This window comes from Pteronotus mesoamericanus, unplaced genomic scaffold, assembly GCF_021234165.1.
Source record: "Pteronotus mesoamericanus isolate MK-2021 breed Mesoamerican mustached bat unplaced genomic scaffold, CSHL_Meso_final contig_40, whole genome shotgun sequence".
Taxonomy (NCBI): Eukaryota; Metazoa; Chordata; class Mammalia; order Chiroptera; family Mormoopidae; genus Pteronotus; species Pteronotus mesoamericanus.
This window is the reverse complement of record NW_026555150.1, coordinates 12,473,172-12,500,899: the sequence shown is the minus strand read 5'-3', so window position 1 is coordinate 12,500,899 and position 27,728 is coordinate 12,473,172. Positions and strand designations below refer to the sequence as shown.

Genomic DNA, 27,728 nt, shown 5'->3' with positions numbered 1-27,728 from the left:
GCTGCATCTTTCCTCTTAAAGTTCTTGACCCACATACCCTCCCTATTTACCCTAGTGAGTCTTGCCAGTTTGGGGAGGGCAGGGTTTCTTTTTCTGTTCTTCCCAGTTGCCAATTAACTAATCCGATAAACTCATTTTATATAGAATGTTAATGGGGAAGCCCTTCCTTCCAAGTTGAATGTGGTTTATGACAAAGACTTTATAGAGAATGTTGTGGTGGTGAAAATTTCAAGTCATACTAGGGGTGATGGAGTGAATATATACTTCTCCTCACTTTATAGTCCACAACCTCCTAGTCTACTACTTGTAGTTAAAGTTGTTCCTGTTAATGTGATTTAGCAGAAGACATGGACACAGATTTGTTGTTTGTGTAAAAGATTCATTATTTTTAAGTGAAATAAATTAAAAGAAAGCAAGAAAGTACACATGCTATTAGTAATACACAATGAAACACTATCAGTTACACAACAAGGCACTAACTACTTTATAAAGTCTGCTAGAAATGTACCACATTTAACCATAATTTGTTCTCAGTTCATTAAAGTGTTTACATTTATTTTTAAACTTTATCTTTGATTATATCAGTCAATCAGTCATTCACTAAACATTGGGTACTACAGGGGAGATGAGAACTATCAAAGAAATTATAACCACTTTGAGAAGTAAAGACTCCCACATGTGAAACAACCTGGAAAACAGCACAGTAAAGCAATCAATTCTGTAGTTACAGATAATAAAGGCGATACATATATCAAACTCTTTGAGATCAGGACTGGACTTTTTAAAAATAGAAAAATCAATATGAGCCCTTTGTGTTTGTAAAGATTTTCTTCACAAGTTATATTCCAGTTTATGTACTTTATCATCTTGTTATCTTATTTCTTCCTGCCTAACAGGGATCCTTGTAGTATTTTTGTGGCCTTCTTTTGAACTGTGGATGTCATTTGGCCCCCTAGATAAAAACAAGGCTAGACAGTCAGAGTAGTTTGTGAAATAGTACCATTAATTTTTTTTTAAAGAACCATACTAATCTCGTTTTAGGTAGATGGCATGAAATTGTTATAGTCTCCACTTTTTAAAATCTACCCCTTTCTTCCTCACTCATTGCTGTCTTCTACAATTAATAGTGAACTAGGAGAAACAAGTGTCTCGTAGGGCAGGTGGGAACTGTGATAGGACAGGCAGCATTAGAGCATAAGCAGTACTGATGGGGAAGAGGGAGGGGGAGGGTGGAACAAAGGGGGTTTTCAAGAGAACATGAAATCTGCCTGCAAAGGTCATGCCTATGGAAGGAGACAAGGCAGATTGTCCATATATATGCTATCATTGGTGACATGGTTTTTAGGTAAAAATGGAAGTGCTAAAGAAAACACATGTGGAATAAAATCCATCAATAAAGTTAAATTTGGCTAACTCATGATTATTAACAATATGTGGCTTGTTTTGTCAGTTTACCAATAAATTTGTTACTCAAAGAGATTTGTTGGTTTAAAAGAAACTCCTATATGGAATTAATATGAGACTAAAAATAAATCTGAGAAACAATGGCAAATTTTGATATGTGTAGGCCCTCTAAAATAATGCCTCCTTGTGTATTAATAAGAATAATCCATTTACCTCTAACAATTTTTCTCTTTCAAACATACAGACTTCCTTTCCTATGACTCCATCGCTTGCAGCTAATCCTACCATGGCTTTCAATCCTTACTTGCCTCATCCTGGGATGGGCCTGGTTCCTGCCGAAATTTTACCAAATGCACCTGTTCTGTTTTCTGGAAACCCACCTCTCACATTGCCAGGAGCTGCTGGTCCAAAAGTGATGCGTTCAGATAAACTGGAGGTATTTGCATAAAGATATATACATGCTTATAGAGTCAATATTAATCTTATGCAAAAAACAACATCCTCAGAGCCCAATGTTTTGAATGATTTAAATAAGTGCACCTGGGTTTTTAGCTTATGGAGTATAACCTCAGAAAAAAAGTTTAATATTTTACTACAGCAATTATACCCTGTTGTTAAGTGCATTGATTCAGTTGTGCATAGGTCAAAGAATGTCTTAGTGTACCCAGCCACAAGAAGTCTAGTGGGAATGCTGCTTTTACTGAGGCTCCAGTTTCATAGACTGGAATTACTGTATTTGTTGATGAGTCTCTACTTGCTAGAATATTCAAACTGAAAAATTAGTCTCATAGTAGACTAATCTATCTATGATGCAGAATGTAAATGAGTCTCATAGTGTCTAAACATTTTTTTCCATTTTAAGAATAATGTACTAGATATTATATAACCTTGATGTCTAAGAAAATCTAAAAGACATTTTAAACAACTTTCTGATTTATTGAAGTCCTTCAAATGTCTCTTAATTGTCATTCTTCATAAACTGAAGTAAATAACTAGTCAATTTCTTACAAAGTAAGCTTCATTGGCAGCTCCTGAAATGCCTGGCAGTGTCTCATAATGGAATTTGATAGTACGCATAATGTAATTCAGTCATGGTCCACAAGTCTGCTTCTGGAAAAGCACATTGCTGTGTGATAAAGACTCATCTTGATCTTAACAAAATAACTCCCTTTTGCAAACTTAGCTAATTACACTTTAGGCTGTATTAAGCGGAAATTAAAAATTGGTTTCCAACAATGCTTTTAAGTACTTTTATTTCAATGTAAGAAAACCAGACAATTTTTTTTTTGAGAGAATGAATTTTTTTCTAGGAATCAAAAATGTGTCTGTGTTTACATCTCATAGTGAATATGGCTTTACATTATCCTTCAACTTTTTAGATTTTTTTTCTAAATAGATGATAACATATACTATTGCTCTTACATTTACTGGCAAAATAAATAAAACCTAATCACTTTCCAAGTCATCGATGTCATTTTTTTTAAGGTTTGCCGAGAATTTCAGCGTGGAAATTGTACCCGTGGTGAGAACGATTGCCGCTATGCTCATCCTATTGATGCCTCTATGATTGAAGCAAGTGATAACACTGTGACCATCTGCATGGATTACATCAAAGGTCGATGCTCCAGGGAGAAATGCAAGTACTTTCATCCTCCCCCACACTTGCAAGCCAAACTCAAGGCAGCTCATCACCAGATGAACCATTCTGCTGCCAACACAATGGTAAGAACAAGCCAGGAATTGTGGACTGTTTATTTGGGGGTAAATGATTAGTGTGTTCTTCAACATATCTAGTATCTTGTAACTGTAATCTTGGATAGTCATGAGTGGACCTTAATATAAATAGCCAAAGTCATATGCTGAAAAATGGAGAATGTATTGATTATATTTTACTAAAATTTTTTTAAAGTAATCATTTAAAAGATTTACTGATCATTTTAATCTGCTGTGCTTTTTCTCTTTTTACAGAAAGAGAAAATTATATAATTTAAACAGTGAATTAGTTGTGAGTAGCGTTTATAGCGTGACTAACCTTAGTATTTGAAAAAACGCAGCAAGTTGCCTCTCTGGCCATGAGCCTCCTTAATGGGTACTGTACTAGTAATATCCATAATGCCTTGCAAAAAGCAGAGGACTTGAGAGAAGGGATGATAGGTTGGCTCTCATTTCCCAAAGGTTAAGTTTCCTTACCTTTCTGAGGAAATGGTTTCAAGGAAGCAGCCAGCCGAGGCTGGGGAGGCATTGGTTGGGACAAGAGACAAGAAGAGTTGTCTTAGCAAGTCAGTTTGGGAGAAAAGTTAGTTCTAGTTAATACTGAAAGGTAGGAACTAGGGAGAATGCTTGCATACCACACTACATTGTGATAGATGGAGAAATAGGAGTTATGATTACTTGTTTGTCACAACTGTCCATTATTTTCATAAACTGCTTCCTGTTTGTTTTTTGGCTTGGGTCTCTCCTCATGTAATAGGGTTTAACAATCCAATGAGGGACAAATCCCTGAGCAACCTCACATTTCCTAGCTGTGGAAAAAAGTCACCTACAAGATCCTGAAGCCCATGACAGAGGCCTTACCTTTAATAAGGGGAATACATTTATTTTTACCCTCCCCCATTTGTTAACAATGTTTTCCTCATAATGAGTTGAAATCTACCTTGCTGTAACTGGAACTTATACTTTTATTACACAGAATTAGTCCCTATTCTGATGTCTTTTTCTCTAAACCAGATACCCCAAATTTCTCCCAGCTTTTCTTTTTTTTTAAATTTTATTTTAATTTATTTTTTCAAATACATTTGTCTCGGCCTACCCCCCACCACTTTCCCTTGCCCTCTCCCTAGTTCCCTCCCTCAGCTAATCCCCTTTGGTTTTGTCCATGAGTCCTTGCTATATGCTTTTCTTGGTAGATGATGGCTTTAAGAACACAGCACCAGTTTTGGACTTGCTACACTTTCTCAATACTCTTGTTCTCTCAGAACTGAAGCCATTACTTCATGAAGGAGCTGAGCACCAAAGTAGAATAAACATATTCTCCTTTGATCTGGACAACATAATCTGTTAATGAATGTTTTTAAAAGAGACTTCACCATGTTTTTTTAATCTTAAATTCTTTTGAACGAGGGAATTATTTAGCTATGAGGTATCCAAAATGTTCAATGCAGAATTTATATCTTCATTTCTGTTGGTGGCATAGGATACAGAAACATGGTGGACCTCTTATAAAAGAGAAGAATACAGCTGGCCCCCCAAAATAAATGTTTTCATATGTGTGCGGTGTGTAAAGAATGGTTGGCTTGTGCCATTATATACCTGTCCCACACACAGGTATGAGGTCTTCATATGCACGTACCCATTTCTGATAATTTGGGTGTGTTTGGAAATTGCACATAAGTCAGCCACAAATTTCCACGTAGAAATTTAAATATTATATAGTTGCCCTTCAACCAATTGGTACTTGTGAGTGTTAATATAATATTCCTTCCTGACTAACTGATCACAGCAGAGTCTTAGTATTACAGTCAAATTGGCTCTAAGAATTTGTCTGAAATAAGATGAAACAAAGAATGCTTTCCATGAAGAAGTTTAAGCTTTCTACATTTTGAAGGATTCAGATTCTGCTTTGTAAAAGATATTTTTACACTGTTCATGTTTGTGTGCATAACTCAGGTTGACTTCACTGAAATAATCTTGTATGCATTTAAAAGAAAAAGACTTGAAGGGTTGATATTTAGTTTTCCAAAGAAAATAGTGATACTTTTACACTTTCTTTAGCCACAGGAGTAAGGAGGTCATGCATATCCCTTTTTAGTGTGTGGAAAGTTTAGTTACTCAGCACAAGTGATCCTGCCTTCGTAACAATTTGAAGCATACCTAATTATTTTTCCAGGGGCATGTTTTTTAAGTAATGTACAATTTGCTGAGGAAAAAAAATGTAATGTCAAACTTCTCCAATGAAGCCGATCCAAGGACAAGTTTGATTGAATATTATGAGCACACTGAGATATTGAAAGAATTGTAAACATGAAAGGAGGAATTTAAAATGCTAATACATTTTAGAATTAAACCTTACAAGGACTTAACAAAGCAAATGGCACATACTGAAATGCACAAGCCTCTATCAATTAGAATTGCATCGATTTTGCTAACTATGGTACCTTGGTAAGGTGGGTAATGGGGGAGGAATAATTTATTTCCTTTTTCTTTGCATGTTACTTGAGAGATATACAGCTATGGAATTTGCATCTGAAGTCCTTATATAAATTGGATTTTGTTTTATGTAGCTACAGTATCAGGCTCCAACTACTGTCTGTTTTATCTCCTATATACCATTTATCTCCTAAATCCATATAGGAATTTTAACTGAAAGAATTCTCTTTCTTCCTATAGCTGTATCTCTTCAAATCTCATTTTCATAGATTAATAGATGAGCATCCCTGAGATGTTAAGTATAAATGCTTATTTGCTAATAACAGCTTCCTGTCATGTCTTGCCCAAATGATGAGGTCCTTTATCATTTGCCTAGATTAGTGAAGCTGAAAACCTTCTTTTTTTTTCTTGTATTTTTTTTTTCTGTTTTGAACTAAGTCTTCATTTAGTGAACTGCTTCATCTCTGCAATTGGTTACCTTTCTCGATGGGTACACTTTCAGAGGGTTCTCAGACCATACCTTATCTAACTGCTGCTTGCTTGGTTTGAGTATGTTCTTAACTTTCTTTGGTACTATTTATTAATCCATCCTTCCCTCACAGGCCCTACAGCCTGGTGCATTTCAACTGATGCCAAAGAGATCAGCACTTGAAAAGACCAATGGTGCCACCCCGGTCTTTAATCCCAGTGTTTTCCACTGCCAACAGGCTCTGGCTAACCTGCAGCTTCCACAGCCAGCATATATTCCTGCAGGTGAGAACAAGGTTCTGGGTACTGCGAGTGTAATAATGTTGTGAATGTATACAGTGCACACCAGCCTCCAAAGAACTTTTATGCCAGGACTATCAACAGATGTTTTGACAGGAAACAAAACATGTCACTTATGTTTGACCTGCTAGTATGTATAAATAACTTTGTTTCTATGATTCCTGAAAATTATTGATTTGAAATCAAACTAGAAAACATTGTTAACATTTTTCCTTTTTAGCATTTCTTAATTTTTGATTCTTATCATTGATTCACTTGGTTCAGTCTCAAACTAATTTTTTGACTCTTAGGTATCACTTTCAAAGACATTGGCCTACCCTCAAAAAAAGAAATCTTTCCCATTTTCACCATTGCAAAAATATGTAGCCAATATATCTTTGATATACTGTAGTTATAATAAACTACCATTAAAAATATATATATATAATCTCAGGTAGTTCTAGCTTCTGATTCTTAAATTAGTTAATATAAAAAATAGAGCAGTTTTCTTGACATGTCAGGATTTTGCTTTAACATACTCTAGACTCTCCCCTCTGAAAAAAAGGTGAATCAAGATGAGCCATGTTTAGCCCTGACCACTGTGGCTCAGTTGGATGGGTGTTGTCCCACAAAGTGAAAGGTTGAAGGTTTGATTCCCGGTCAGGGCACATTCCTGGGTTGTGGGTTCAGTCCCCTGTTAGGGCATGTAGGAGAGGCAGCTGATTGATGTTTCTCTCACACATTAATGGTTTCCTCCTCCTTTCCCCTTCACTTCCTTTCTCTCTAAAATTAAATAGATAAAATCTTTAAAAAAAAAGATGAGCCACATTAAGCCCTAGCCAGAACAAAATCGAACAAAATCAGTATTTCTCTCTCTCTCAAGTCAATAAATAAAAATTTTTTAAATAAAAAATTAGTAAAAATTTAGTCGTTTTCCTGATATATTTACCTGACACTTTGCAACATATTTTATCTCCTCCATTCAACTATATTTAATGGCATAATAGTTTGTATCAAATTGAACAAAAAATTTAAGCCAGAATTTTGTTCAAGTACATATATATGAGAGAAAATACTTTTTCCTAGTGGTTCAGCACTTTAAAAATGAGCATATATTCTCTTGAGAATAAATTGAAAATATTAACTACATAGAGTACAGTAGATTTTCTTGCCAGAATTATAAATGCCCAGTTTGGAAGCTATTATGAAAAGAAAATGACAGGATTTAAAAATTAATTTATAAGGCCTTGTTAATTATATAAACATACTAAATGCATAGTATATACCTGGACTTAAAAGTTATTTTGGTTAATTGATAAATTAATTAGTTAATAAATTTGGAAGAAGCTATTAAAAAGTCTTTTGTCTAGTTATTAACCATAATAGTTGTATGGTACCACTTAAAAACACAATTTTTACCATTTTTAGACTTTTTTGCTGGATTTGGCGAATTTAAAATCTAGATTCATAAGCCAAAATATCAAAAGAATCTTGTCTCCCTTAATTAATAGCAAATTAAAAAACCCTCAGGTTGAGAGCACCCTCTTTATGAAAAGCCTATTTGCCATATGTTCATATTCAAGTCCTCAGTAACAAGGCGGAAGAGGCAATGATAATAAATTAATGCTCTAAATTGAACTATTGGCACCTGGTACCAGATCTTGGTGCATATTTTGAAAATATGTAATAAATAAAATTCTCCCTTTCATGATTTAAATTACTTAAGATGTATTTGTCTAAAATAAATAAAGAATGTAATTAAGGTGAGACAATCCCTTTACGGAAAAATTAATATTCATTTTTATACCTAAGAATCCAAGAATTACTTTGATTACTTGGGTGTGTGATCTTTAAACTGTAATTGTAAACGTATGAATTTACTTGGTTTTGCATGTGCTGATTAATTAATATTGCAATGAATATCTTTCTAGTAAAACATTATTTCTATCAGTAAAGCTTTAATAATTAAATATCTCTTTTCTTTACTTTTCACGCTTTTCTTCATGGTGTACAGGGCAAATACTGTGCATGGCACCTGCTTCAAATATTGGTAGGTTTTGTACAAAAATTCTCAACTTTTTCTAATCTGAAAAATGTGTTTTTCTGTTGTGACTATGAAAGAGATGAATGACTGAAAGATGTGGTTGGAAACTTTCTGAGTATTTAAGGTTTAATATGGTACTCTTTCATGTCTTTGTAGAGTCACAATAGTCCTGCACTCGCAAGTCCTAGTTGCTTGCCACTGTGGCCAAATACTGATCCTGCCATTGCTTTATTTTCACCCTAAAAATTATAGCTGAACTATTCTGAAACATTTCCTTACCTAGCCAGAATAGGCAGTTTTATTCTTCACTTTACATCTGTTACTAAGAAGTTATATTTCAAGTGTATAATATCTTAAGTATAAAAATACTTCCAAAAAAGTTATCCATAAGATCTAAATTATTCAATACTGAGACGTTTAGAAAGAATGAGTTTAGAAAAGCTAGAATATTCTGTAATGTTATATAATGAATTCTATAATATTCTAGGATGAAGTGCATGTGCATGGAAACTAGGCACAACAGAATAACTTCAAAATGACTCTTTGGGGATATTTAATTTTAATTAGTTACACAAGACCATTTATTTAACCACCAATACAGTATGGTAGCACTCTCAAAAGTATTTTGTACATCACTAATACAGTAGAAGACAAAGTGACTTGCTTTCCTTTCTAGAATTTCCGGGGAGTTCATAGCTCCTGCAGTCTCCATGACTAACAAGAACAGACCAGAAGAAAATAGCTCCATTTAACACATGGAGAAATTATTGCACCCCACCCTACCATTTCATTATCAGTCCAGTTCCTTTCATTCTTCTGCACAGTTTACAATAACTTGACCACATTCCCACTGGTCAACCAGAGTATATGCAAAGCCTAAAAAGGACTAAGAGACTTATTGAGATAAAAACAAAAAGTCAAAATGACAACCACATATTTGTAGCGCTAACTGGGTATAAAGGTGAGGCTTCTGTTATTGAGGGATTGGCTGTCCCTTATAAGAATTAAAAACATTTCCATTGATACTAACAGAAGCACTATATGCATATGATTGGAACAGACTTCTGCAAGTTTGTGAAATGTGTCTCTCTTTACATTTTGTGACTCTGCTCCCCTGTCCTTTCACCTTATAACTCTGTGTAGGAATGCAAACTGCATGCTACCTGTATAGTTGCTGCGCTCCTAAAGGGAAAACAAGAGTGTTTTTAGAATTGACAGGTTGTACAATAAGGGATATCTGTAAGTAATGGATAACTAGAGATAGGCACAAGGAAAAACTAGTTTTTGTTAAGCACCATTTGGGGTACAACAGTAGTTTCTGTGACATTGCATATGTTGATTTTCCTCTCATCTCTGTAGACTTTCAGAAAATCTGAATTCAGTCAATGATGTTGTAAATTATATAGGAATGCTTGACATTCACCTATTAATTCCTTGGGTGAATGAGCTATAAATGAGAAAAACATCCAAAAAGCTTTTTAAATGAGGCAGGACACTAGAAAAGACAAAGAGAAAACACCCTGAAAGAGGTGTTGTAGCTGCTAGCCATTTTTTCTGTAATATTTGCCACAAAGACAAGATTTTCTCAGATATTTTTTATGACATGTCCCATGTGTTTGTCTCTTCTTTGGCCTAGAACCTGTAATAGCACTTAATTTGAGCAAACGTTCTCTTGGAACATGTGACTTTTGAAGCCACTTAAGACTCTGAGATATCTTAATTAATTAATTAATTAATTAATTAATTACAGGGACTTATTAAGCAAGTGATTAAACAAACCTTAAATAACCTAAGTTTCAAGGGGTTTGCCAGAAGTGTACTTAAAAACCTGCATGTGTAGGCCATTATATTCTTCATACCTGCTTCCTTACCATATATCCACCAACTGACCTACCATCTTTTTGCATGTAGATCATGTAAGTATACATATAACTGTCCCTTTGAACCTGCAAATCTAGTGACAGCACTCATGTCTATAAGTTAGTGAACCCAAAAACCAACTCACAGTTCCCTACTCCCATTTTGAGTGTGCAACACAGTTACTTGTCTGCTTAACTAGCTATTGATAAAAATAGCCTTGCTAACATTACATTTTTCCATATGCAACTAGTGTAAACCCTTCTGGAAATTTGGCCTTTTAATTAAAATAAAATGTGATTCTACTCAAAAACTAAATGTTGAGAATAATTTCATTTTTCTTAATGTAAACTATAATTGTTTTCCCTTTTCTCTTTTTAAATTTTCCCCCATTCTGTGCTGTGTTGCTTTGTACTGACTGTGATTGCATGTTGCACCCTGGTATATCCATCATGATGATGTCACATGGATTACTGCTGTGATACCTACGATACCGCATATCATCGTTTATGTCATGGTTGCATAAATGGTTCACATTCCCACGTGTTGCTTCCATGGTTTCCTACTGAAAGTGCCCATGATGCACGGTGCTACACCTACCACTGTGTCTGCAGCAACTACACCTGCCACCAGCGTTCCCTTTGCTGCAACAGCTACAGGCAATCAGGTTTGGCAGTTTATTTCACCTAGATAACTACAGTGTATTCGTGACAAACAGTATATGCTTTTTGGATTGGTGAGAGGCATTGGTCCATATTCTTATGTGTTTCCTAAGTAGTTGCTACATTTGGAATTTTTATTCTTGTGTTTATTCTAGAGCAGTGATTTTCAACCTGTGTGCTGCAAAAAATTTTCAAAACATGCAATACCTGACTAGTCATGAGCAATAACCTATTCTCCCTTAGATTTCAAAGTAGAAAATGACAGCAGCCAACACAACAATAGCCATCTGGTGTGAATGAATCAAAACTCTACCTAATTTTTGTCATATTGAAAAAAATATAACATATTTGGTGTGCCACAGAATTTTATTAATTAGTTTATGTGTGCCATAAGATGAAAAAGTTTGAAAATCACTGTTCTAGAGGGATGTATCTACTTTGCTAGTTATCCTGAATTAGCAGAGTTTTCTCATTTTCAATCAGTTACCAGATGTCTCTCTTGATATTCTATATATACAATTGTTGCTACTCCACCAATCATTAAAAGGATATACTATATGTTTCTTAAATGCTTCCTTACTGGTCAAGAAGTGAATTTGTTTTACTTTACTACCACTTTTTGTTATTGTGTTTAAAATTTCACTTCTACTGGAAAGAATGTTAACACATTTCTTTCCAAGGCACAGATATCCCTATAATTATCCAGTAATTATGTCAGAAATTTCTTCTCATACTGACATTAGTGCTTGTGCTGTTTTGATGTTCATTCCTTTAGGTATTTATAAGCAAGGTCACAGGGCAAATGATAAATTTGGGAGAAGTCTTGAAACTGTAAGGAGACACATAAATAGTTATTGTGCAACATTGTGTCTACTTTGACTGCTTAAAGTGGTAACCATGCTTAAAGACTGCAAGTTCCACTGCTGTTTCAATTACGAGTATGATAACCATATAGCGCACAAAGCATTAATTAATTGGGAAAAAGAATCACATTCTAACCTGTGCTTAGCAAAACTATTAGTGGATACAATTAATATGTTTAAATTTTCCTGTGAATTGATTACATGTCCAAGCAGTGAACAAAATAAATAATTCTCTCAAGAAACTATTTTAATCTAAAATCTTTTTTACTACTATAGATACCCCCATTATCAATAGATGAACTGAATAGCAGCATGTTTGTTTCACAGATGTAGAAGTCACCAGTAGAACAGTAAGTTTCTTCAAGTATTAATATAAATAATATTCATAAGTAATATCTTTTATTTACACAATTGGATTTGCTAAAGCTTTGGTAAATAGTTTCAATAGTAGACATTGCTTATAACCTAGAGCTTGATTTAAAGCATTCTAAACTTTCAAAATTGTAAGGTATACAGCAAATATGCAATTTTTGTATGAAAATGAGAGCTAATAGTATATTTTCCCAATGCGCTTACAAATTCTGAAATTTTTCCTATTATGGTATGATTTGTTAGCCAAATACAGAGATCACGTCTCAATTTTAATCCTTTAACATTTTTCTAGCTTCTTTTTAAAATTAAATTTAAGCAAATTTTGTCACAATTTGACTGAGATGGTTATCTTAAAAACAGTAAGAAATGTGCTTCCCTCTTTCATTTTAGAAAATAATGTTTTTACAGTCTGCCACTTTGCATTGCTTCCCATGTAAGTCTATCAGAATTGCTCTAGCTGTTTCAAATTTTGAGTGACATAATTTAGCAATTTAATCATTATTTCAATTCATATCATGGCTTTTTTCATGTAATTTTTGTTTCTGTTGTTGGATTTTTACCCTGTTTACCTTTGATCTCCTCTTTGGCTGAGAGCCTGTAATAGCACACACTTAATTTGAACAACGGTTCACCTGGAGCATGTAACTTTTGAAGCCACTTAAGACTCCTCTCCTGTGCATCTTAATTAATTAATTAATTAATTAATTATAGGGACTTATTAAACAAGTGATTAATTCTGAATTGCATACATTAGTCATTGAAAGCTTGAGGTTCTCACAATCAGAGGGTGTCATTTGGTTGAAGGAGGCAAGAATCCTACTCTCTTGATGGACTAGTTTTCCAGAACCTGGCTCTTATTTCTTTCCTGCTGAGGACACACAAGCCCAGAATACTAACTGTTTTGGACAATTAGCTGACTGTACATTAGGTAAATAGGTCCCTTCAATCATAAAAAGATGTTTTTAAAAGATACCTTTGAGTACATGGAATAACTGAAGTAGCTGTGAATTGTAGTAATTTTCAGGGGTATCATTTAGGATAGTGGTAGCTTGGGAATGGCACCAAATATGAGACTGTGGGTTTTCAAACACTTCTCTGATTCTCATGTGTTGCTTCACATCAAGGTAAACAAACTTGTCGAATTAACTTCCTAACAAAACGTTTGGGGATAGTGATTCTTTTTTGTTTGATTCCATTAGAAAATGTAGAGGTATTTAGCACATCATAATCATTTTAATATGTAAGAGATATTGAAAATTTCTCCAAGGTTCACAAAAATATAATTTTGTAAAATACAATATAGTACCTAGATTTCACGCTTAGGCACCAATACATTCAGATAAAATGTTTCAAGTTTATTTAATATCTGCATATTTCAAATGTTTAGCATCAAACGTGTTTTTTCTTTTATTTTTCAATTACACTTGACATTCAATATTACTTCTATTAGTTTCAGTTATAAGCATTTTTTAATATGCTTTTTGAAGGAAATGGATGAATGGGTGGATGTTCATCCTAAAGTTTTCGCATTGTGTAGATAATACATTAAACAATTGAGTACATCTTTGTTACCTTGGGACAATTCTGCATATTAGTACTCAATGAGAACCATATACTATCATGGTACATGACTCTTTAGAGACTATCTCCAACAGCCCAATTTTTACAGATGTTGAATAGGAAATTCAGAATAGGGAGTATGTTGCCATAGTTCACATAAAAAACTGGAACAAGAACTGAGTATCCTGACCCCTGCTTGAATAACCCTTAAATATTTCTCACTCTTTTTTTTTTTTTTTTGCATTTCAGTTGAAATTCTGAACAAAGAGTTATGGCATATCAGAATCTCTCCATCAGAACCTCCATATGGCCTTTCTATATATAGTCTTGTATGTCCTCTTCTACCAACACAACAATAAACATGGTGCAGTCAATATAGTAAACAAAACAAAACTACGAACCAAAAAATTTAAATAAAATACAAAACATTAAACAATCAATGGAGATGTTAAAACAAAATGAATAGAAAACTATCTACTATCTACTTATTTGAATTATTAGGTAGAGAACACTGCCATAAAATTTTATAATTTGTCACACTATTCTTTGTGATTTTCTAATAACTATAATGCTGCGTGAATCTCTATGATGAATTTTTGGCTTACTGTGCTTCTTAGTGGGTAAATGTTTAATGGTTTTGAAGTGTTACCTTACTGTTTTATTTACACAGTGGCCTATTGGGTTGATTTTAAAAGGTAAAAATTATATCCAAAGACAATTTCCCCATTATTGTATTGTACTGTATTGTGGTATATTGCTTGTGTTAGGCTTTTACATACTGCGGGGTTTTGCTGTAATATGTGTGGTTTTTGGTTTCAGCTAAAATGTTACTAATGGTAAACAAAAATATGTGTGTTTATAAAATATGACAGGTTAATGTTAATATGCTCTCTCTGTCTAGAATATTTCTGTAGGATTCTCGGGGCAGTCATTTAAAAGATCTCACTTTTGAGTGTTCACAAAACCTGTTCATAGACATGCATGTAAATAATTTATGTCTGCAAATCTGACCGTGCATAATATGATTATATTAGTAGATTCATTAGTAGATTATTTCTGAGAGACATAATTACCTGCCAAAAATAGGGAACTTCTTACAACATTAATCCCTAATTTCACTTCTTAAACATCTTGGAAAACTAGAATTTATCTTTAAATACATTTCTCAGCATTTATACTAAGAAATATGTAAAGTGCCCATTACATTTTTGTGGTTCAAGGATCCTATCTCCTAGGTTGAGTGCCTAAAACAGCCTTTTATCATCCTTGGCTGGAAAATTGGTACTTGGAGGCCTAAAGGTATGCGTATTACAGGTTATAAATTAAACAGGGAGATGGGGACATGGAGATACTTTTTATATATTGGAGGAAAGCCTGTAAAAACCATTGCAATGTAACCTTTTACACAAGAGCCATTTCTGAATGAAAATGTCTCATGCTATTTAGACTATTCTGAATAATAAGTAAGATGTAATCTAGCAAAATCAGTCAGGGTGAAAGAGAATTGGTTCCAAGTGAGGCCTTTCCTCCGCAAATGGACAAACTTTTCTTTGACCACAATTGGAGCCTGAGAATAGGTTTGGAGAAATGGCAGAGGATGGGGAGGAGGATAGGAAGACATTTAAAATTAGTCTTTGATTTATTTAACAGTTCTAGGAAGGATGTCCACAGTTGGCTTTAGCTCCGGTTCGGCTGAGTTTTCAGTTTTGTTAAACACTTCAGTAAAGGAGCAAGAGCTGGTGATATATGTCAAGTGTGGCCCACCCCAAACTTTATTAACAACAGAGCCTCTCTCATCATAACCAGTGTTGATTTGGATTTGTATTTTATATGTATTTGGAAATTATAATAGAGATTTTTAAGACCCTTTAGATGAGCCAGATTGGCTGTACTTCACAGAGCTGAGCTAAATTCACATTACTAATTCTTATGAAATAATTTTAACCAAGTAAAATAGTAATTAATTCTTATTTTATATAGCATACCTCCTCCTCTTTACTCAGTCATTAAAGTTACTATTATTATATAGTGGTGGAACCATATGATAGTTTGCATCAATTTAGATTTAATATTTTCTACTAAATAGATATTCTCTAACTGGTAAGTGTGAAATCATCAAGTTTGATGTTTATAACAGATTTGTTTTCTACTTCATGAAAATGACAAAATCTGATGGATATCTTAAGCAGGCTAGTATGCTTGAATTCACAGAACAATGGAGTTGGTAAAACCTTTTCACAGTTGATGAAACTGAGGCTCAGGGCATGAGACTTGCCTGGGGTTACCTAACTTTTTTGCAGACAGTCAGACTCAGAAAAATCTCCTAACTCCCAGTTGTTCCTCTGGTACACATTGTTTGTGCTTCAGAACATTTGGAACTCTATCCCAAAGCAGATCAATTTGGCTCAGAATACAAAAGATCAAAATTAGCTCTTTAATAGTTGATGATATCCTCTTTATTTTAATTACCAATCCAAGTCATGATCATCAGTGATTTCTAAATGGGTTTGCTCTTATGGAACCATTACCATCTGCTAACAGTATTGCCTGGACTTAAAGAGCAAGAGGTGTCCTAACTTCTACCTATTGTCTTTGAACCACTTAATGTATCTTTCCTCAAATATTAACATTGTCAGAGAAGAAGAGAGAGTACACTTTTGTGAAATTACCTGTGTTTGGAACTGAATTTCGTATATTCTGTGTCAGTGCCTCTGCAGAAGGGCAAATCTGATCACAGAACTCCAGGAACACTGTACCTGAGCTAGTCTGGATGTATTCCTAAAGGAGATAGAGATGTTTTTGGGGCATAATGAACGTTTTATGTAATTTGACATTTTGATGCAACATACTGTCTCATTTCACTTTTTAAACTTCTGATGAAGATGTACTTAGACAGTAAACCTAGAGTGCAGTTATTTTCATGTTACTTTAAGCACTGGAAGACATTTTTTTTAGTAAAAGGTTTGGTGAGGAATATTCAGGGTAGTTGAATTTTTGGTGCCATAAGTTTTGATGTTGTTAGCATTTAAAAATTGCTTTATAAAGGAGTTTAAAGAAAGAAAAGTCAAAGCACTAAAGTTTTAATGCAAATGCAAAAGAATTTTGACATAAATGCAATCTTAAGATAGCATTCTTGAAACTAGTTGTGCAATGGCTTGTTCAACTTATCTTTATTCAAGAAAAGATTAGTCATTAGACTATATATTTTCAGGTAAAAAGAGAAGTCACAAAACTAATCAGTGACTCTAAACAATAATTTACTGAATGAACTGTATATATAAAATTCTAATCATCTGTGATTCTTAGTTAACATTTTATAAGCTTTGTAATTTGCAAGGGCCTCTATTTTTACTTATCCAAAATTGTTTCCATTTATTTCTCTTACCCTTTTGCAAAAATATACAAGAGTGCTGAAACTTAGACAAAATAAGTCATGTACACAGAGAAAATAATCCAAAATTTATCTTTTAGGAGGGCTTCAGTAGTGTCAATTTTTTAAAAGCACTGTGACCATAAGTGTAGAGATTAAGATTAAATGGATTCATAAAATTTCTATTTAAATACAGTATTTGCTTTTGTAAATGGAGCATGATTCTGCAACCAGCTATTGCATTTCATTTCACTTGCCTAGATTAGTCTGTAATTTGCAGTTGATTGTGATAGGAAAAGCCATCTTCTCCCAATTCCATAAATCTCCTCCATTTGTTTTTGAACATGTTTTAAAGTACTTCTATCTTGCCAAAGTTGTTGTCCTACACCACTAGGCTGTGTTCACTAATTGACAGCCTTAAGAGCTCTCCAATTTGGAGAAAAGCAAGTATCTCCTCACTACCCCCAGCAGGAACTGAATAAGACAAACCTTTACAACTTGACTCTATTTTTAATGGCATGACCAATAAGCACAGTAGTGTTTAAATAAAGACAACATTGGCAGTAAATTTTGTTAAATAACATGTAAAGAAGACCTGTGTGCTACCTGGAATGTTATTCGATTCTTTCCCTGTTCCTTTGGAGAAAGTAGATGAGGATGCTCTTAGGTAAAATGCAGCTGCAAGATTTCTGAGTTATTTTAATCTGTAAGGTAGGCTGTTATGCACAGACAGGTTAGAAACTGGAATCCTCTTTTATTTTTTTTATCTCTTTTACATTTCTCACACATTGAAATAGAAGTAGGGAAATATGATTTCCCAATTCTGTTGAATAGACTTAGAAAAATAATGCCCTAATTTTTTATGTTACCAGTGCCTGTTAAAGGCAGTAGAATAAATAGTATGTAAAAGGATATAACTTTTTTGCAAATTTAGTTGATAACCTAATCAAACTGTAAACATAATGACAAATTAAAGTTCTTAGGACCAACTTGCTAATTGGTGCCAGGTCTTTATTCTTCTTGTTATTTTTTAAAATTTTGATTTTATTAGTTTTTATATATCTCTAAGTAACTAATGAATTTACTTTTGAAGGAGAGTTAGAGAAAGTTTAAGATTTTACTACATGTATATATATTCAACCCGGTTTGATAGGTTCTAAACTGACACTGAAGCATGATAAGATATAGATTGTAATACATAACTATTCTTTACAGTTCACAGTTTAAGAACAAACTTAACTTTATATACAAATAATAATTTTAACTAATTATATTTAGTCGTTGCTTTAGCAACAAAACTACAACATGGCTACCTTAAGACACCTTTTTGGTGAAAGTTTTACTTGTACACTATACATGGTTTTAACAGTATGAGCACGTAGAAGATACATCTCAAATCTCAGAAAATATATATGGTTGATTTATTTTTTATCCCAGATTTCCACGTGGAAGCTTAATGTGTTTCCTTGTGTGACTTTTTCATCAAAAAGTTTACAAGACATGGTTTCTAGAATCAGGCTTTATAGCTTATAGAATTTCTTGTGTGGATAGGGTTATTCCACAGTATTTAGACTTCAAAACACAATTGTGGTATTTATAATACATTACCTGATCTTTTTTCATAGCTTCATTTATTCAAAATTATTTAAGTGGCATAGTTGTAGCTGCAAACATTCTCATTTATGGAATTACATACTTACACAAATATATCCAAATAAGGATTAAGGAATGGTGAAAACATATTATGAAATTAATGCATTTGTGAAACCATGTATGAAAATACTGTGGAATGACCCCTTAACAGTGTTTAAGAGACATATGCTGCAGTTAACTGATTGTCTCAGTTAGGGTGCGAATGTGTGAGACACACCTTTTTTGCACTTATGTACATAGTCCATGAAAGCAATTCTTGGAGCTTTTTAAAAATACAATAAGTCTGTGAGAATAGTGGAAAAGTAAGTAAGAGAGAGTTATTTCTAAGGTTTTGAGATGGAGGGGTTTATTTGCTATAAGACTTAACTAAACATGATATTGCTTTGCTGTTTTGGAGGCTTTCTAGTTTGCTACAGCTGACCAAAAGAGTGGACTGGTAAAAGGTAACAGCTCATCTTCAGCTAGCAGCACTGAACAAGAATAAAACTACTTTATCTTTTAGCAAGACCACTAGCAAAGATTGTTTGCTTTTTAAATTAATCCTCTTTGTAATATCTCTCTCTCACACACACACGCACGCACACACCAGGCAGGTTTCTTTCTAGCTGAGGTTTTTTCCAATGGTTGCAAGTAACGACATCTTGTAAATTCCAAAATGGATATGCCCATTATTATCAAATTTGATTGCATCTTTCACAGAAAATTATCAATTGATATATATCAGTTACATAAATTAAAATCTACTTAAGTGGCAGTCGAATTGTCAATGTTTACCATTATTTCCCCTTCAAGATCCAAAACCTGAAACCAAATTGGCAACCATTGAAAGATTTAATTTAATAGTTTAGTATGACTGTCATGGGACATTTCTTTCCCTTCAACAAAGGAAAAAAGGCTCCTGCCACAACTTTATAAATGACTCTATTTACCTGATACTTGTTCACTGGAAGCTGTTTTCTGACTTAACCTTTAGCAGGTTACAAAGTACTTCATGGTGCCACTTCCACCTTTAACTGTTTTTAAATAAGCAGAAGAGAATCAGCCGAAATCTTACATATATAGGAGCTGGAAAAGGATATTTCAATGAGAACAACTCTGCCAATTTCAGCTCCTACATTACCAACAGATCACCCTTTAATTTTTGTTGCCTCCAATTAGGTCTACAAAAGGTCGGGGTTAGAAAGGTTTAAGGATAGATCACCACAGGTACTTTGAGTCCTTCACATCTTGGGACTTGTCCTTGCCCTGGAGAAAGAGCCCATCTTGGGGTCGAGGGAGTTATTAGTATTGCTACCTATTTTGATATTTTTCACTTACAGACACAGGAAACTAAACCAAAGCTAGAAAGCAATCCAAGCCTTACACTTAGTTCTCCAATAGCTCAGGGCCAATTGGTTAGAACTTTTTTCCCCTTCAGCCCATATCACTTAGAGTCAACCATACATCAAACCATCATCTGACCATCTGACCAGCATTTTCATTGATATAAAATGTAAGCATTCACTTATCCTGTACTTAAGAACTCCAACTTTAATCTTATCAACAATATACTCTCCAACATGGCCTTGTGAATGTATAGCTACAAGAATACATTTTCATAAGGTCAATAAAAACATGGTAAAATTTTAAGTCAGGAAAAAAATCATCTTTAAAATAGTAAGAATGAACCTAGATATCCAAATTATTTATGGCATGTTGTGCCTGCTGATGGCCACTGGATCACACTCTTTGGAGCTTAAACACAGTGGTTGTGTTTAAATAAGTAAAATTGGAAAATGAAGTATAACAGAATGTGAATAACTTGAGGCCAAAAGAGAACCTCTGTTATTAAGACCAGGAAAAGGTTTAGTTGACCAATTAAAACAGTTTCCAGCTTCTCCACTTGTCCTTACCTGGAAGAGAACCACCATTTAATAATCTAAAACAAGATTCTTCCAGAGGAATGTTATCTTCAGATAGAACCTATCCTTAATTATAGTGCTATACCTAAAAGAAAAAAATGTATCGCTATGAAGTAAGTCACCACTATTTGCAGATACTGCAAAAATTCTCACTAGTCATCTTCTACATCATATTAGTTTAATAAAATACCTCCGTAACAAGACCTAAAAGTAACACCATTTTAAGCAGTGCTCCTTTTCTCTGCCAAAACACACAACCTAAATATTTATCTGTCATAGAACTGCATGGTTTCAAAGCTTTATTTCTGTATACAAATGCTATTTGTTAATGGAAACCAAATTATTTTGTTGCTGTCTTTTGTGTCTGGCAGTTGAGAGAATGATGTAACTCATATCATTGGATTCTGGGGTTACCCTTTTTCAGAATAAATTTTGTTTAATGGTTTTTGTTGCTTTAATTATTAGAAAATGAACCATTTGTTATCATGTCCACTAATTACAATAATTTAAATTAAGATATTTTTAAAAGATGTTCTTAAATGTAGTCTTTTTTAAGGGCTAACTCTCCACATTTATATAATAACAATCCAGGATAATGTAGAAGATAGAAATACTTTAGGAAGAAAATTTTAATTTGAAAATACCTATAGATAAGGAAATTATTAGCCTTGTGCAACAATTATAGATTTTGACCACAATATTTCAGAATATAAACTTCCCATAATATTTTGCCTCCAAAATGCAATAGTTCATTCCTTCAACTGCTATCAATAGGGCACATGCCTTGATTTTTATGTTTTTTCAAGTTATTGTGCTGTACTGCTTGTTCATGTTTAAAAGTGTGCATTATGTAATTCATTTTAGTATGCTATTACTATGTCTATTTTTGATCTTTTAATAAAATGTTAAATTTCATGGTTATGGCTTTTTTATGAATCCATTTCACACATCAGGAGTTTGCTTAAAAGCTATTAATGTTTTAGGATATTAATCATAATATTTAGTAGTTCTAATATAAATTTAAGTTTGTGATTTGGTTCAATGTTATATTTCATACATGGAATAAGTCTGTTTCCAAATATACCTTCAGTATTTAAAATTACATAGATAATACATCTATTGTATTAGATGTATTATTTCTACGATAGTGATACTATTAACACAAGGAAGACACATATTTTACTAAAAGATTAAAAGTTTTGAGATAATACTTACTGGTTTCAATTGTGCTTCAGAAATTGAGGCATATTCTAAGATATATTAGAAGCTTGTATTTTCCAGTTATTCATTTCTACCCTGCGTCTTAAATGCAACATGTGAAACTAGTGCTATTCATTTTATTCGGATCAAGATGGGCAGCAATGGTTTTATAACAATGGGATGTGTGGATTTTTCCATTAAAATGTTTTTTCTCATGTAAAATCGGTCTTGTCCCATCGATGACACAGGAATAAAAAGATAATTATTTTTGGTTTTTAAGAAAGCAAAAGGTAATTCGGTAATACTTTATTCTGTCAGATTTCTAAATAATTAAAAACACTTTATTGTGAATTGTGAAATTTTCATTGGCTACCATTCAGTATTGAAGCTGATACAAAACTGTAGTGAAAAGCTTTGGATAAGAGGTTGTGACAGAATAAAGTATTATTGTTCATGGATCTATAACTGAAAAAGTGCAGGGAGGAAGTTGGGTCCCTGTCCAATATCAGCTGAATCATTCAAAGCCACTAGTTCCCTTGCCTCTCATGCTCTACTGTTTCCAAGTGTGATTCCCACTGTGGCATTTTTGATAAGCCAAATTTGAGCCCTTTGATGTGTTGTTATGTGCATTTCTGTGAGTCTGTGATAATCCCAGCACTAAAACCAATTCAGTATATAGACATTTACAAGAGGTGTTTGGCCTCTTCAGAATTCAGTTTATGTCTTTCTCTTTGAGCTGCTGAATGATAGCTAAGAATTCAGAGCAGGTTTCCTGATTATGAAAATGGAGTTTCTTTTGGGCAGAAGAATGTTGACCCACAGGCGAAACCAGATGTAAACCAAGTTTACCTTGACACTTTTCAAACTCTTTTCCCATCATCATCTAGAGGACTGGGTGGCTTCCAGCCCTCTAGAAGCCTCACAGTAGCAACTTAGGCTTGCTTTCCCAGGTAGATCTGGACTTTTCTCCTTCAGAACTTTCCTATTGGGCATCTCACTCTATGGAGAGCAGCTCATAGCTGGGACCTAAAATATAACTCACAGTACATTAAAGACTGACAATGCTTAATGTGCTGCCACTCATGGGAGTGTTTGTATTTTAAAAAGCATAACTCTCCAGTGATTAACTATCAGACAGCCACATATTTAGATGAGGGAGATATGTTTTACTGAAGCAAATCACTAGCACTTGAACTCCTATGGATGAGTGATGCAGTCATTTACTCCCTCAAGAATGCCTAAAAAAGAATACTTGTCCTTTTGTTATTGTCAGGAAAGTTCTGATATAATCATGAGTCTAAAATAGTGAATATCACAAAATTCCACAGACTAGAATCCACTCACATGGTCAGCATCTGTAGTAGAAAGCATGGCACAATGATAGTCGTGATACATGATCACATTTCTGGAGTAGACTAATGCTTATACTTGCTAATATTAAAAAGATGGACACACATACTCTGAATTTTTACTTGGCTCTTTTCTGTACTAGAAATATCCACTTAATTTAGCTTTCCCAGGTTTTCCTTTTAGTGCCTGGACTTACACTTCTCCCTTAGTCAGGAGGACAGTGAGAGTCTGGGAAATAAAAGACAAGAGTTCAAATGATAAAAAGGGAAGCCACCCAGATATAAGGGTGAGGTTTGGGAGAGAAACAGGAGGTCTGATTTCTGTCTTTACAAATCAATGCCAAAAGCAAAAAAAGCACAACATTCTGAAGTAGATGCAAAAATCAGTATAAGGAAGTTCCTGATAGTGTAGCCCAGAATTTTGGTGTTGTGCATGAAAACAGAGTGAAGTGCAGAGGCAGACAGGATAACAGGTGCAAGGTAAATCATAGGTTTTCCTAATGAAGGAAAGAGATTTCTCCCTGTAAGTGATTCAGAGCATTGCATGCATTTACAAGTGCAAACAGATTGGTGAAAAAATCAGAGTAACAGTAGATGAAAAGCAGCAAGCAGTAACAACAGCACCTTTTAAAGCAAGCAGCCTGTTCATTAACAACTGGACTTGAGAGAATGCAAAAGGAATCTGAAGAGTCTCTTCAGTCAGCATATTTCTAGAGATGTGACGGTTACAAAAGATGATGGCCAACACATTGAGGATCAATGTAGTTCGCAAGAAGAGAGTAGGAAAGAATATCAGGACTGAGACTTTGCTTTAGCCTTCATGATCTGAAGAGCTGAATGATTCTTTGTTGGGGAAATTGGCAGCTAAGAGACTATATATGTGCGCTTTTGATAACTATTTAATAAATGTATGTGTAGTTCATTCAAAGTGTTGTGGTTTTTCTCAATTTCTATTCACAAGGTCCTATGTTAAAGAAATCTATGGGGCTGTTATACTTGGAAAGCCTGTACCCACATGAATGCAGGCAACTGATGGTCGCAATTTGGGTCTCCAGACAGAGGTGCTAATAAATGAGGCATTTGTGTTAACAGCCACACCTCAATTTGGATTGTATACAGAACCTCACTGAATATCAAGCAAGTGTTTACTGTACACTGACCACCAGCCAATGTTAGAGAGCACTGTAATAAGCAACTCCTTTCTCCTGATAAATACCATCAGAAGTATTCTAGACCCTAAAGGTGCTTGGGTCCTCAAGAGTCATTGGGATGAGATTGTGGGGCCAGAGGAGTACCCAAACCATTCATGAAAAGTGGCCAAGGAGTGTCACACATGCAGCCACACACTCTATTGTCATTCTCTATTCTCTATACCCAGGAGAAATGTCCCTGTGATAAAAATAAAAATGTGTAGATCCAGATATTGTTAGGGGACTTAGAGAAAGGTAATTCCAGGAATTACCTTTGAATAATAACAGACTAAGAAAGTGCTTAAATAATATTTTATTTATTTTTTTAATATTTTTTATTTTTTTTAATTTATTCACTCTTTAAATACATTTGTCTCTGCCTCCCCCCCACCTCTTTCCCTTGCCCCCTCCCACCTTCCCTCCCTCAGCTCTTCCCCTTTGGTTTTGTCCATGAGTCCTTGCTATATGTTCCTTGACGTTTCCCTTCCCTTCCCTTTCCCTGCCCCCCCTTCCCTCTTGTCTCTGTTGATTTCTTTTCCTTTCAGTGTTGCTGGTCATATTTTCCTTGCATCTTTGCATTTGGTTAGGTTCCGCTTATAGGTGAGATCATATGGTATTTGTCTTTCGCCCCCTGGCTTATTTCGCTTAGCATGATGCTCTCCAGTTCCATCCATGCTGTCGCAAAGTTTAGTACTTCTTTTTCTCTTTCTGCTGCAGAGTATTCCATTGTGTATATGTACCATAATTTTTGATCCAATCATCTACTGATGGGCATTTAGGTTGCTTCCAACACTTGTATTTGTAAATTGTGCTGCTATGAACATTGGGGTGCATAGGTTCTTTTGTATTGGCGTTTTGGTGTTCTCAGGGTATAGTCCCAGCAGGGGAATCGCTGGATCAAAAGGCAGTTCCATTTTCAGCTTTTTGAGGAAATTCCACACTGTTTTCCATAGTGGCTGCACCAGTCTGCATTCCCACCAACAGTGGACTAGGGTTCCCTTTTCTCCACAGCCTCGCCAGCACCTGTTGTTTGTGGATCTGTTTCTGATGGCCATTCTGACCGGTGTGAGGTGGTACCTCATGGTGGTTTTGATCTGCATTTCTCTGATGTCTAGTGATGCTGAGCATCCTTTCAAATGCCTCTGGGCCCTCTGTATCTCCTCCTTAGAAAAGCATCTGCCCAGGTCCTTTGTCAATTTTTTAATTGGATCATTTATCTTCTTGGAGTGGAGTCCAGTGAGTTCTTTATATATCTTGGAGATCAAACCTCTATCTGATGTATCATTAGCAAACATATTTTCCCATACGGTTGGCTCCCTTTTCATTTTGCTGATGTTTTCTTTCGCCGTGCAGAAGCTTCTTATTTTGATGAGGACCTACTTGTTTATTCTTTCCTTTATGTCCCGTCCTTTAGGAGACATATCAGTGAAAAAATTGCTGCGTGGGGTATCTGAGAGTTTCCTGCCACTGTTCTCCTCTAGGACTTTGATGGTGTTGCAACTTCTATTTAAGTCTTTTATCCATCTTGAGTTTATTTTTGTGTATGGTGTCAGCTGATGATCCAATTCCAATTTTTTGCATGTAGCCGTCCAGCTCTCCCAACACCATTTGTTGAAGAGGCTGTTATTGCTCCATTTTATGCTTCTGCCCCCTTTGTCGAATATTAGATGTCCATAGAGACCTGGGCTTATTTCTGGGCTTTCTATTCTGTTCCACTGGTCTATGGGTCTGTTCTTGTGCCAGTACCAGATTGTTTTGAGTATGGTGGCTTTGTAGTACAGTTTCATGTCCGGTATTGTGATCCCTCCTACTTTGTGTTTCTTTCTCAAAATTGCTGCAGCTATTCGGGGTCATTTATGGTTCCATATAAATTTTTGAAATGTCTGTTCTATTTCTGTGAAATACGTCATTGGTATCTTAATAGGGATTGCATTGAATCTATAAATTGCTTTGGGTAGTATGGACATTTTGAGGATATTAATTCTTCCAACCCATGAGCACGGTCTATGCTTCCATTTATTTGTGTCTTCCTTAATTTCTTTTTTCAATGTTGTATAGTTTTCTGCATACAGGTCTTTTGTGGCTTTGGTTAAATTTATCCCTAGGTACTTTAACTTTTTCCGTGCTATATCGAATGGTATATTTTTTCTGATTTCTTCTTCTTCTATTGCATTGCTGGTGTACAAAAACGCCTTTGATTTCTGAATGTCGACTTTGTATCCTGCTGTTTTGCCAAATTCACTTATTAGGTTGAGGAGATTTTTGGTAGAATCTACAGGGTTCTCTATGTACACTATCATGTCATCCGCAAACAATGATAGTTTTATTTCCTCCTTTCCTATTTGGATGCCTTTTATCTCTTTCTCTTGTCTGACCGCTGTGGCTAGGACTTCCAATACGATGTTAAAAAGAAGCGGTGAGAGCGGACATCCTTGTCTTGTTCCTGATCTTAGTAGGAAAGCTTTCAGGTTTTGCCCGTTGAGTATGATATTGGCTGTAGGTTTTTCATATATGGCCTTTATTACGTTGAGGAATGCCCCATTTATTCCCATTTTGCTGAGTGTTTTCATCATAAATGGGTGCTGTACCTTGTCAAGTGCTTTTTCTGCATCTATCGAGATGATCATGTGGTTTTTGTCTTTTCTTTTATTTATGTGATGTATCACGTTTACTGATTTGCGTATATTGAACCATCCCTGCATCCCTGGGATGAATCCCACTTGATCGTGGTGGATAATCTTTTGAATGTATTGCTGGATGCGGTTTGCCAATATTTTGTTGAGGATTTTAGCATCTATGTTCATCAGCGAAATTGGCCTGTAGTTTTCTTTCTTTGTTTTGCCTTTATCTGATTTTGGCATCAGGGTGATGCTGGCCTCATAGAAGGAGTCTGTGAGTCTTCCCTCCTCTTGGATTTTTTGGAATAGTCTGAGAAGAACAGGGGTTAGCACTTCCTTAAATGTTTTGTAAAATTCTCCTGGGAAACCGTCTGGCCCTGGGCTTTTGTGTGCTGGAAGTTTCTTGATTACTGCTTCAATTTCCCCAGCTGTTATCAGTCTGTTCAAGCTTTCTGTTTCTGCCTCCTTCAGTGTTGGAAGATTATACTTTTCTAAAAATTTGTCCATTTCATCAAGATTTTCAAATTTCTTGGCATATAATTGTTCATAATAGTTTCTGATGATCATTAAATAATATTTTAAATTATTGTGTCCACATTCAGTGTTAGGCCATTTGACCCACCCTCCACATTCATTACTTCCTGAGTCATTTTTCTACGGACAAAAATTGATTACTTCACTTCCCTGACTAAAAATCTTCCATAGTTCCTCATGGCCTATGGAATATAGCCTATCTTCCAACACACGACTCTTCCTTGCTTTGGCCTTAAGCTTGCCCTCCAGGTTATTCTC

At 34.8% G+C, this 27,728-nt stretch overlaps 1 protein-coding gene across 7 annotated transcripts in view; it reads left to right on the top strand.

Moving 5' to 3' along the window:
• The window catches only part of MBNL3 (muscleblind like splicing regulator 3), a 107,755-nt gene that overhangs the window by 52,214 nt on the left and 27,813 nt on the right, over positions 1-27,728 (top strand). For 4 of the 7 annotated variants that reach the window (XM_054577025.1, XM_054577027.1, XM_054577031.1 and 1 more), the window contains 7 exons: positions 1,649-1,840; positions 2,890-3,126; positions 6,153-6,303; positions 8,312-8,347; positions 10,771-10,865; positions 12,000-12,073; positions 13,905-21,494. In XM_054577025.1, the coding sequence (XP_054433000.1) occupies positions 1,649-1,840; positions 2,890-3,126; positions 6,153-6,303; positions 8,312-8,347; positions 10,771-10,865; positions 12,000-12,056 (768 nt within the window). In that variant the 3' untranslated portion in view covers positions 12,057-12,073; positions 13,905-21,494. Of the gene's footprint in view, positions 1-1,648; positions 1,841-2,889; positions 3,127-6,152; positions 6,304-8,311; positions 8,348-10,770; positions 10,866-11,999; positions 12,074-13,904; positions 21,495-27,728 lie in introns of those variants that run through there. The other 3 variants (XM_054577028.1, XM_054577029.1, XM_054577026.1) reach the window with 2 other exon arrangements.